Below are 12,445 nucleotides of genomic sequence, written 5' to 3' on the forward strand. Positions count from 1 at the left end.
ATGTATGTGTGTGTGTATATGTACCTGTACATACGTACATATGGATGGATGGATGTATGTATGTATGTATATGTACGTACGTACGTACGTACGTACATGTGTGTGTGTGTATATATATTTATATATATGTATGTATTGTTATTTATTTCTTTATTTCTTGTTGTGTGATTTGTAAAACAATGACCTTCATTAGAGAGGTAGTTATCAAATTATCAACACCTATTCTTGATCTGGTACAAATTCTACAAATAGTAAACATAGTTATCATATGGAACCCCACCAATACCACACTTTAGTCTTGTTTTGTTTTCCTATCAAATGTGTCACATTATGATGTGTACAATTTACATGTAATGTGCCTCTACTTTCTATTTTTTTTTTTTAGAATATTATGCAAAATGTCTGGCATTGCCATTGCACGTTTAGCCGAAGAAAGGAAGGCTTGGAGAAGGGACCACCCCTTTGTAAGTGTTAAATTTATTGACAATTTAGAAGAATTCTTTCTGTGAAAACTTCATATAAGAATTACATTGTAAATATATAAAATTGGATTTTCATATCTCATCATTGGGTATGGCATAGCAAAGTCTTACAATGAAGCATACATTGCTTTGTTCCTGATTTGACTTAATCTTTCAGGAAGTGTGTGTTTACTCATTTACGGTATTATAAATAGCTTTTCTTTTCTATTTTAGTACATTGTGGTGAGTTTGTTGGAATGAAGAGTGATAATGCATCACTGAAATATTTTATAGAGCTTTTGATTGATAATAGTAAACTAATCGTTTGTCGTGTTCTATTGCTCATGAAGAAAATGTAAAGTAAGACAAGTAATTGAGTATATTTTAATAATAATGATTATATCATTATTTCCTGGCAGGGTTTTGTTGCTAAACCGATAAAGAACCCAGACGGAACACTGAATCTTATGAATTGGGAATGTGGTAAGTTAATCATATGTGTATGTCTGAGTCCCTGCATGTGTTTGTGTCTGTGTATGTATATGGGTAGTCATGTCAGACTTTGAAATTGAAATATCGAGTGAGATTTTCCACAATTATAAAAGATCAAAATTGACTTTAGATCATCAGTTGGTAATGTTTTTGGACCTCACTTTAATAGTCTAGTTGCTGTATTTTTGAGCTAGATTTTCTACTATTTATCTCCACCGTATAGTAGTCAAATGCCTTTATTTAGCACAACATTCTGTTCTTACCACTGACAAAGATAATAGTTTAATGCTGTTAGAGTGTTGATAGAAATGAGGTGACATTTTGGCATCAGTACATGGCCTACTTTCAAACTGCGAGGTTGAATTTGCAATAAACTGAACGAAGTAACCTATGACAACCGCCTGTCAGTGTGATATTGGATTACTACTGACATGCACTGTTAATCCTTTCCCCAGCAGGAGATTTAGCTCGATTTTCAGTAGATTATGCTGATTTCATTGGAGAGAGAGATCGATCCTGAAAAATTGATCCCAATGTATTGACTAGATTGTAGGCTGATTTGTGAACACCTGTCCGTTCAACCCAGTCTTTCTGTGACTGATATTGTCCAACTTTTATTGCTGTAAATGTATTTAATATTCAAACTTTATTTGACTTGGACCAAGTCCAGGTGTGAATGTTGTTATCAGGTGATAAATTAAAGTCACTTGTCAGTTTCCATGAATGTGTCAACTGACTAAGATAGATTTTATTATCTAAGGATATAATAAATATCTAAATCTTGAATTGCCATGGTTACCACCAGCTGTAACAATAAAAATAGTGTTCACCATTAGTTGCTATAGTAACCACGAGATATGATCATGGATGTAAACTCTACCTTTTGTTTTTTCACATCTTTATATACCATCTTAGGAGAAATGGGGATTTAAGACTTTTTAGAACTATAGGAAAAATGTTTAGATTTTCCTGAAGTAATTATATTTATAATCATAGTCACTTTATTAACATTCTATTCTGTTGTTCTTATAGCAATACCTGGAAAGAAAACGGTATGTATCAATTCTTTTTTTATTCTTTTTTTTTGTAATATTACATGTATTTGTACAAATTGTACCATTTGTGATATTTGCAAATCATAGCCATCCAATTAAATACATGCATTGTTAGTAAATATTAAGCATGAATCTAAAAATTAAGTTACTTTGAATTAGTTCACTTTAATTTTGTACTAAGTTTCTTTTGAAACTGATGAATTTCATTTTTTCATTTTGGTGAACTCACTACAGTATTGTAAGCCATGTTCAAGTTCAAGTATGTCAATAATTTTCCACTCTTTTATCGCAAAGTGGTGGTTTTGTAGCTTATTGTCAAAACTTCAGTGTTTTACCTGAACGTCTGTATACAAAAGGCTGACATTTGTGTACAATGGTCACTTTTCACGACTCTGTCACCAGAAAAGTAATTAATGTGTCGTGCCATTTTTGAGATAAATTGACATCATATTGTAAACATGCCATCCAAAGGTCATGTTCTTAATACTGTCGCAGTACTTCTTTAAAAAACAAATTTTAAAAATTGTATTTTTATTACAAGCTAAGAATATTGCCAAGATATGAAATGCTAGTATGGATTGAATAGGTTTTTTCCCGCTGGGTATGCCCAGATGTGTGGGAGTCTCTCAGAGGTCATGATAGTGGCGAGTACTAACTGACAGTGTTATTATTTTGCATTTAAATTTACAGACACCGTGGGAAGGAGGACAGTACAAGTTGAGAATGTTATTCAAAGATGATTATCCGTCAACACCACCCAAATGTGAGTTATCTGATTTCAGAAAGAAATGTTTGAAAATTCAATATAACTTTATTGTTTTGGGCTGCTAAGGCCAAAAAAAAATTGTGTGGTTCCAATTACGCTCAATTTTACAATAGGTGGAATAGGTAGATTTTATTTTGTTTTATTTTTTTATCTTTTTTTTTTCATGTAAGTCTAGTTCAGGTAGTTATATTTTCCATATGAAATTGGTTTCTTCCCATCAGATGTACAGCCATTACAGATAGGAAGAACAGTTTTATACTGTCTTTTTAACCTAATGTCAGTTTTTGCATCCACTATTTCTCGCAAGACATCACAATACATAAAAAAAAGTTTAGGGTCGGCAGTGAAAAACTAGGTGGGGGCCGGGTAGCCGAAACCAAACAATTTTTTTTAGGCCTAATGCTAAATGTTTAACACAAGGGCGTACAAGTACATTGTATGACTAAGAAAATAAAAGTTTAAAGTTGAAAAGTATGTACATTTCAATGTTTTACAATAAATGTATTGTGACTTGTGTTTCTGGTATCAAAAGTATTTCTTTCATCAGTATTGATATACAATATACTTACAAAATCAATAATCTAACAACATAAAATATCAGTACACATTTCAGTGGAAAAAAGCAAAATTGTACACAATTTTTAAAATATGGTCTAAATGTGTATTTCACGATTCAACTTCAAAATATGTCTTCTTGTGCCCTGAGCTGTTTTTGGTTGCATTTGTACAATAAATGGCCATATATGTTATAGTGTTATATTTGTCATTACAGGTAAATTTGAACCGCCATTATTTCATCCAAATGTTTATCCCTCGGGAACTGTTTGTTTATCACTGTTAGAAGAAGAAAAAGACTGGAGACCTGCTATCACTATCAAACAGGTAAATTTAGAGACTAGCTGCATACTCCTATTCCCTTTTTACTAGGCCCCCCAGTGTAGTTATTACAGAGTCCTTCAGTCACTGTCAGATAAAATAAAATTCCCTTTGGTTCAGGTATATATGTCTATGAATCATTATAATTATGGCATATTGTGACTAGTTCATGGATTTACAACCTGTTAGTAATGTATAAACAAAATAAAGTGTTTGCCTTGAGTTTTAGCACTAATTATCATAAGTTCGTAATATTATAAAAACTGGCATTCGCAGACCTTTGCAGAATATATATAATTTAGTTTGATCAAAATCTATAATATACAAGGTGAAGTTCTGTTGTGTGCATGCTGGTATGGGATTATAGCAAATAATTTTAGGTTAACCCATAATTGCCAAAGGTCATATCAAAGCCCACTGCATGATCCCATGTTCTCATATTCATGCTATCTTATCCATGGGGTCATAAAGCTTTGATGGGGTTCTTATTTTGTTGGGGACCAACTTTTTCTATAGCTCTGCCAAACATCTGTCATTCACACCCAAGTATTAATCCTAATCTGACCATTTCCTGTGTAGTAGTATGCTACTCTGAACTGAGTTGCACACTGAATATTCATGAGTCCTGAGTGCCCTATACCCTTCAGTGTAAAACATCTCATGAATATTCATTGTGTAGCTTGAATATATTATTTCTGCTGACTCCCATGATGCAATGTCCCACAGCAAAGATACCCTTTTGGCATAAGATCAACTTGATGTTTTTTCGCAAGTAATTTTAGTGCTGTAAAATCATGAAATGAATCTCCACCACCCCTAGATTATGGAAATGACTTCATTTTCTGGAGGGATATTTCCCTTTAATAAGCGCTTTCTTTGGCATTTTTCTGTAGACTTTCCCTTGTTATTCTATCTTGTAGATACTGCTTGGTATTCAAGAGTTACTGAATGAGCCAAATATTCATGACCCTGCTCAGGCTGAAGCATTCACAATTTACAGGTATGATAATGAGTGATAATATATTATATTGATGTCTCCAGGGTCCATTGCCAACTTTGCAGACATTTTGGAAAGAAGTTGCTCATATGATTAAATAATAGATTTTCTTGCTTCATAACTATTCTTTAATGACTGTAGCCAATATTACCGAGTGAATAGCTGTTCCGCTTCAGAACAGCGTCCTCAGTGGCAAACGTATCCTATCTTTTGTCTTTCCAAATAATTAACCAGGATAGTAAAAGTAGTTAAGGTTGTTGTATAGGCTATTTTTCATCCAATTCTTTATTGTAGAAATATTGTTGTAACTTTGTTAAAAATAAAGATATTGACACCAAATTTTCTGAGTTTGTCCCTTTAATATTCATCATAACATTAAAAACATTAAAGTAGAGTTTGTTTAAATTATGATGAAATTTGACACCTGTGTATATTATTATATCATATTTTTCATATTTTCCACTCTGTAATAGGCAATTTTGATTTTTTTTTTAAATTTTTTTTTACAGTTGTGATCATAAATATACATGTCAAAATCTGTCTAGACAAAATTTTGAAATTTTGATCCAAAATGCTTCAAATTAATTGTCAAAAAGGCAAATTTTGTTGTATGCGTACCCCATATTCAACAAAGTATTGCCGAGTGCCTGTTTCACTAACAAAAAATCCCTCTAACCAGTTTCTCGTCCTTCATCTCAATTATCAAATAAAACAAACCCGAATTCCCTAGCATGTATAATAAGCTAGAACGAGTAAAATGAAGAAACGTTCTAAATGGTCAAAAAGGCAAAAAAATCCCATTTTTTGACAACTTCGCGACCATTTCGCGGTACTTGTAAAAACAATACTTGCGAACGCGTAAAGTGATTCTGTCTCTTTGAACCCTCTAGAATGAATAAAAATCGTAATATGGCTTGAAAACAGGTTAACACTCTGATATATGGCCGCTTACATTGCTAATATGTAGCGTTACGGTAATGCGATCAACTGTGTCAAGGCTAGGGGGACATCAACAAACTCATGCATATTGCGCATGCGTATCTTTGATTTCAATACGGAGCATACGGTCGCTCAGGACTTTCTACAGCGTGTTATGAAAACTTTTAGCTGCCGCTGGACAACCCTTGAAGACTCACTACCATATTTGGCATACACTACCACGATGCCGAAAACGAAAATAGGTAAAAGACGTTCCAAACTTCGTTACGAGGCCTTGGCTGAGAATGGAGGGACAGTGTTTCCGTGTGATCATATCTTCTAGTCATGCTTGTACGTGCGGGGCCGCGGGGTGACGGTAGATTATGAATATGACCTTGGAGGACAATTGTCAAACTAGAGTTTCGAATTACTCCCTCTGAAACTACGCACCGAACTACAGCAAATCTTATGTATTTTACGCATTTTCAATAAAAATTACATAGAAAAAATTGTGTCTGCAGACAACCATAAATTTGTGTCTGCAGGCAACCATACGCATTCCATTAGCCCAAGAAGACAGAGCTAGAGCGAGTTTGCCTACAGTGTGAGCTCACACGTGTGAACGGCGCGGTACAAGCAAACATGAGGTCTATGAGTATGATGCAAATCGTCGTTCCTGAAATTGCCTGTTCGATAGTCCATGACGACTCAAATGTACAATGTGAGCAAAATTGAAATGTTTCAATGTTTCAGTTAGGTCCTCAGTGTAATATTGACGTGTGTTACGTATCATTCCCTGGGAAAATCATGATTTCCATCCGCAGATTGCTATAAATAAACACAGTTGCTTTGGATTTGTTTGTTGTTGTGTCTTTGATTACTTGATGTGTCGCCCATGTCGGCATGCAATCTGAAAATGGTTGTTTTATTCAGGAAAGCGACTCTTAAAATGTATCTAAGCCGTTCATAAAATGTTCAATATTTGTTGGCACTATCAGCTAGTCATGACATCGACTAACATCGTAGAGACATACTGGGATTATATTTACCGCTACGGAGACCAAACTTGGCTCGATCAGTATTCACCGTACCGCATGCATTTGTTTTGAAATACATCGCTTGTGGTTGTATCGATGTGAACTCGTACTCGCACATGTGACGGTGATGTTATATTTGCCTTTTAGTCTAGAAACGAATACGACGTGAATAGTAATACATGTAGTTTAGTTAAGATTGACTGCCCCGGCTTTCAGAGATGACACCGTGGCTTTTGGAAATAGAACAAGTTTAATCAATCATAAAACAGCCTTCACCGAATTTTGAAAAACAAAACGTGGAAGGAAAATCATTTGACTTGAGATCGTGTACGTGTGTACATAATACATCGACGCCGTACTTCTGAACTTACGCTAAACTCGGAGTGTGGGCGATACTTCTGCGGGCACCTGATTCTGTCAGAAGCACATGCTCACGATGACAAAAAAATTGTCATCCATCAAACTTTTTTTTTTCGTCTTTAAATTTATAACAATTGACAAAAATGCCGACACTCAACGTTTTACAGTCAGGCATTTAAAATACTAAAACATCTTTACGGCAGACTCTCACACTCCCCGTGTGTGTGTTACTCAGGAATTTGTCGTAGAGGGCGCATCAGACTCCCCAGCAAAATGTCAATTACTCTTAATCAGTCAAAGTTTGTGGCTGTGTTACTGCTTATTGACGGTATGCCCTTTGCTAGTTCCGACTCCAATGCGTCTAAATAAATATGTATGAGTGGATTTACATAGTTTTATTGATAAATTCACCTGACGTCCTAGCCCACACAGATACCTTAACATGGAAAAAGATGAAACTTTTACTGAAGATTTCACATGGCATTTTCTTCGTTTCCTTACAGCCAAGACCGTCTTGACTATGAAAAGAGAGTGAGAGATCAAGCCAAAAGATTTACACCGGATGTGTAGTGTGAGAATGGTTATCCCATTTATATGTACTTGACAAACAGACTGCTATTTCATTGGTAACAATGTGATGTAGAAAAAAAACCCTCCATGGTGTTAGCACTGTCACAGCTATACATCGCCATGGCATCTAGCATCGCACTGATGGATATTGCAGAATATTATTTTTGTACACCAGTTCACATCACAAACAAAAATTGACAGAATGAATGGCATTTATTGAACTTTGAACCCCTTCGTCCTGTAATTTTTGCCGGAACAAATTGAAATTTTCTTTTTAGTTGTCTAATTTCAATTTTGTTTGCCGGATAATTAATTAGTGTCTCAACAGTAAGCAGTTGTTCTAGTTTGGAAAATACAAAGAAACTGAGGGGTCCGTTGTGTTCCAAAAAAAAAACATTATTTATTTTTTTCATGAAAGAGAATGAAAACAGGCGGCAAACTGCTTCTGTATAGTCCTATTGTAATGTAAGCTGTTGAGTATTTTGGTATGATCAAATCATGTTTTTTCTTATAATTGTCTCTTGATTAGTTTAGCTACAGTTCACCTTACTTTCAAATAGTTGGAATAAATCTAATGACAATTGATCAATAGTAAATTATTCATGTTGTCTTTTTGTGTCTGTTAGTAAGTGTCAAAGGTCATTGTAGGCAATAGAGATTGAAAGCTTAGTTATCGAGAAGCTACTTTGTGCCCCACCCCCACCCCCACCCCACCCCACCCCACATCCATTCCTAGCCGTAGAATTTTGTACTTAATCGCCAAAACATGGACTATTGCTCTAACTCTTTGAATGTCATGTAGTTGTATCATGCCCCCCTAGTAATTGTATGCTGTAAACATTAAATTGGGTCTTCGTTTATTGGTGCATACATGATGTTTCATATTGTGAATCCAGTGTTTTATTACAGGGGAAATGAAGTTTCCTTGGTGTTTCACTCATGAGACATGATGTTTTAAATAACAGAAAGATAGACACAATACAATTCTAGACTAACAATAACAGAGACACCAGCACACACAGTAGAATTCTCTACCCAATCATATTGAACAGTTGATCAACATTGCTATTTCTTCACAGTGCAATAAAAACAGGCTTGTAATGGTTTCAGTTGTTTATTTTCCAACTGATAATCAGCATGTTAACTTGTCTACTTCTACAGCCAAACTGTGTTCGCTACCTAGAGTTGTTTATTTTGCATTTGAAGTTGTCTGGGTGTGTGTGCAAAACATTGTGTCTTATGCGTGAAACACCAGGGCATCTTCATTTCTCCTGTAACTGGTGCATTACATGTTGTATTGCATTGTGTTAGGCCACACCCAAGATACTGTTATGGTAATGTACTACATGACATTCTAAGCTTAAAATAAGCATGCGATGATGAAATAACATGAAATTATAAAGAAGCGCCCAAGTGAATCCTTCAACACGTGTTCATTGGGCATTGTTACATGTGATCTTACAAATCAGACTATTTTTGTGGATACAGCAATAACAAACGTGCGGTTACAGACATAAGTTTTGAAAGTGCTCCCCCCCCCCCACCCGAAATCGGATTTATTGGATTTCATTTCTGTTGAAATATTGACTAGAGAGTGTAAGATTTTATTCCTGATAATTAATGTTGATAGAAAAAGCAAAATGTAAAAATCTGTGAAATGTTAAATTCTGTATTTATTTTGTGTTTTGAACTTTTATATACCATTTTCTACCCCAAACTGACATCAAAATACAGAACTAGTTAGTAGGAATTATGTAGTTGTCCACCCGTATCTATCGTCATTTCAATAAAAGTTTTTATCTGTTTCTGAAAACAATTACAATGTATCTTATTTGTAACTGTAATTAAAACAGGAGTGTGTTTGACTCCACAACCTGTACGTTGTATGTTGAATCTTAAATTTGATAAGGGACGATCGCACAATGTCACACAAGCTCAATATACGAACCTTGTTTATATAGGACAACCCCCCCCCCCCCCCCCCCTAAATGAATGTTCACAGGTGCAATATAGACACGTTTATATAAATATGTAATCCTTAAAATATTGTAGGGGTCACACCACTACAATTGGTGCAATGTAAAACATGGTAAACACACTAAAATACTATCTGAAATCCAGCACTGTATATACATGTATCACATTAGAAGTAAATTTTAATCAACTCATATATATATACATCTGAGTAGTAAATACAGAACCTGTTGTTATCTTTGAAAAGTTTGAAAGTTTTCAAAATTTGGTTAGAAGTGCAAAAATTGAAGTTCAGCCATCGCATTGATGCCAGACCCCATCAACCTCTAAATAAACAAAGTTCGTTTATTGAGCTTGTGTGACATTGTGCAGTCATCCGTAATGATTTAGTAAGAGATAGATTGTTTGAAACTTTCACGTAATTGTACTTCACATTAGCAAAGTATGTATGAAATGGGAAAAACATTTAAAGCTGCCATTGTCATGAAAAAGTGACATTTTTGTATTCTCTCATGGACTGACCTTCTAAAACGAGAATTAAATTTAAACACAAGCTTATGTATGTGCTATCAAATGAGTTGAGATATTTGCAAAAACATGATGTCGTAGAAAGATTATTTTTTCTTCAAAATTTGACTTGCCCATGCCTATGTGCATGAACATTTGTTCATATTACTTATAATGCATGGTATGGTGGTATTTTACCAATACAACTAAATACAACGGTTAGTTTGAACTTTGATACATAGGTGTATAATACTCGTCTAGTGATTTTTCAGGGTTCTCTTGAAGATATATTAATAATAATATATATAAGTGGTTTATTTACCCAATCGTATAAAATTGATTACAAAATATTGGTAACAAAAAAATCAAAAGAGAGAAGGGTACCTCATACCTCCTTAGGGAATCATGACAGGCTAATCGTTTGAGAGAGTGCCCCCATCTGTATGAGAGAGGTTCTTTTATTATACTTTTATTACATCAGAGTAAAAAGAAATCACATTCCACCATCTTTCGGGTCAAAAAATCTGAGGCAATGTGAAGCTTTTACAAGTTTGCCACTGATTGGATATACTTTATCACTCACTAAACAATACAGCTAACAGATATGCTTGTTTCCTGTGTTTTCTAACCAATCAGAATGAACCTTATCAAGTGTTCCACATATGAGAAATATCTTGTCTTTTTCTACTGCAAATGGAATGGTACAAACTTTTATATTGATGTACAATGAAATAAAATGTTTGTCGATATTATATTCATAGGCAGAAAAGAGAAGGTACTTATTGGAAGTTGGCAAATATGTGTATTTTGAAGAAGAAAAAACTTTTGTTGGAATGTGAATCAGACGTTATACTTTTTATGGTATAACAGAATCCTTTAAATTCTGATCATTGTTATGTATTGTTATATCTTTACACAGATTTTACTGTAGAATGTCAACTTTCAGCTAATTATTAAAGTTAGACACAAATTAAAACAATTGTTCAATGTGGTAGATTATAGGAGTGAGTGATATTGGTGTCTTGGTCATGCAGATATATAAATGTAATCATCACCGTGTTGTCAAGATAGTGTAAACATTGGAAGTCTCCAAAATATAAAACTGGAAGATCCTGGAAGTCGATAAAAATGAACACTGGTGAAAACCCGGGGTGAAAACTCAATATCAGAAATGCTGCCCCGCTGTGAGTGTAATATACATCAATATCCTGTAAATAGCTTATGTAATCATGATGCGACAATAGTTTTAGTTTGTGTCTTGCTTAGCTCATGGAGGTAGAAACACAGTAGTCCTAAACCTCCATGCTTAGCTGAACTCTAGCTTTCTGCAGTCTTGTACAACTGCTGACATTGAAGCATTGACAAACGGAACCTGTTATAAACAGGGAGAGTAAACAACTGAATTGGATTAATAACACTTGGAACAACATGTTAGAAGTACAGAGACTTGCATTACATTCCATCATTTCATAAGAACAGTTTTATGGCTTCTTTGTGTGTACATGAAATGAAGGGGAACTTCAAATTTGTTTGTGAACATGAACTATTAATGTAAAGAGGCCATACAACTTTTCTTGTCAAATGATGGAATGTAATACCAGTCTCTGTACTTCCAATGTGCTGCGCCTAGTAGCATTAATCCAATACAGTCATTTACTTTCCCTATTTGTAACAGGTTCCTTTTGTCCATGGTCTGATGTCAGCAGTTGTGTATTATGCCATATATATAGACTGTTGACAGTCGCTCACGCCTTTTTTTTCCTACGTTTTATCTAAACTCCGATCCGGCGCAACACTAGTATAATCGCAAACTGATGTCGAGGGCCGAAGGCCCGAGTGGTCGAGGGCCAAAGGCCCAAGCCTTCGGCCCTCGATATCAGTTTGTGATTAGACTAGTGTTGCGCCGGATCGGAGTTTAGATAAAACATAGGGGAAAAAAGGCGCAAGTGACTGTCTACATATATATAGTCACCTTTAATGTGAGTACATTTGTGTTTTAACTTGGCACTGTTGTAAGTAGCACTGTTATAGGAGTACACAGATACAAACAGTCATATGTTAAAACTTTGTACATCTTCAGTTTTCACTCTTTATACTCCCTTTGTCTTTCTTAAAAATTTGAATTTAACTTTTATTGTGTTTTAGGGGAACTTCTTCATATTATATTTTGTACCCACACACATGCTACTCTCTTTCCGTCAATTGTACAAAATGTAAGTCCACCCTTAGTCTAGCTGCTAGACCTCAGGCTTTCTTCTGATAGATATGAGGGTAGAACAACCCATTTGGACTATCACCCTCGCTAGCAACCTTTGGTTGCCTTCACAGTGAGCAGCATAGCCCAAGGGGTCTAGCAGTAAGACTAGTCCACCCTCTGATATCATGGTAATTTGGAGAAAACTGCTGAAAATGCTGATGATATACTCTCTTGT

General features: G+C 34.9%; 1 protein-coding gene across 2 annotated transcripts in view; it reads left to right on the forward strand.

Annotated features, from left to right (window-relative positions):
* LOC144435139 (SUMO-conjugating enzyme UBC9-B) overlaps nucleotides 1-9,404 on the forward strand; it is a 177,195-nt gene extending 167,791 nt beyond the window's left edge. Inside the window, exons 2-8 of one of the 2 annotated variants that reach the window (XM_078123704.1) lie at nucleotides 385-464; nucleotides 881-944; nucleotides 1,986-2,005; nucleotides 2,699-2,771; nucleotides 3,547-3,656; nucleotides 4,571-4,650; nucleotides 7,466-9,404. In XM_078123704.1, coding sequence (XP_077979830.1) covers nucleotides 399-464; nucleotides 881-944; nucleotides 1,986-2,005; nucleotides 2,699-2,771; nucleotides 3,547-3,656; nucleotides 4,571-4,650; nucleotides 7,466-7,532 — 480 coding nt within the window. In that variant the 5' untranslated portion in view covers nucleotides 385-398 and the 3' untranslated portion in view covers nucleotides 7,533-9,404. The remainder of the gene's footprint in view (nucleotides 1-384; nucleotides 465-880; nucleotides 945-1,985; nucleotides 2,006-2,698; nucleotides 2,772-3,546; nucleotides 3,657-4,570; nucleotides 4,651-7,465) is intronic. The other variant, XM_078123703.1, reaches the window with a different exon arrangement.
* The last annotated feature ends 3,041 nt before the right edge of the window (nucleotides 9,405-12,445 follow it).

This window comes from Glandiceps talaboti, chromosome 5 (assembly GCF_964340395.1).
Source record: "Glandiceps talaboti chromosome 5, keGlaTala1.1, whole genome shotgun sequence".
In the NCBI taxonomy this organism is placed as follows: Eukaryota; Metazoa; Hemichordata; class Enteropneusta; family Spengelidae; genus Glandiceps; species Glandiceps talaboti.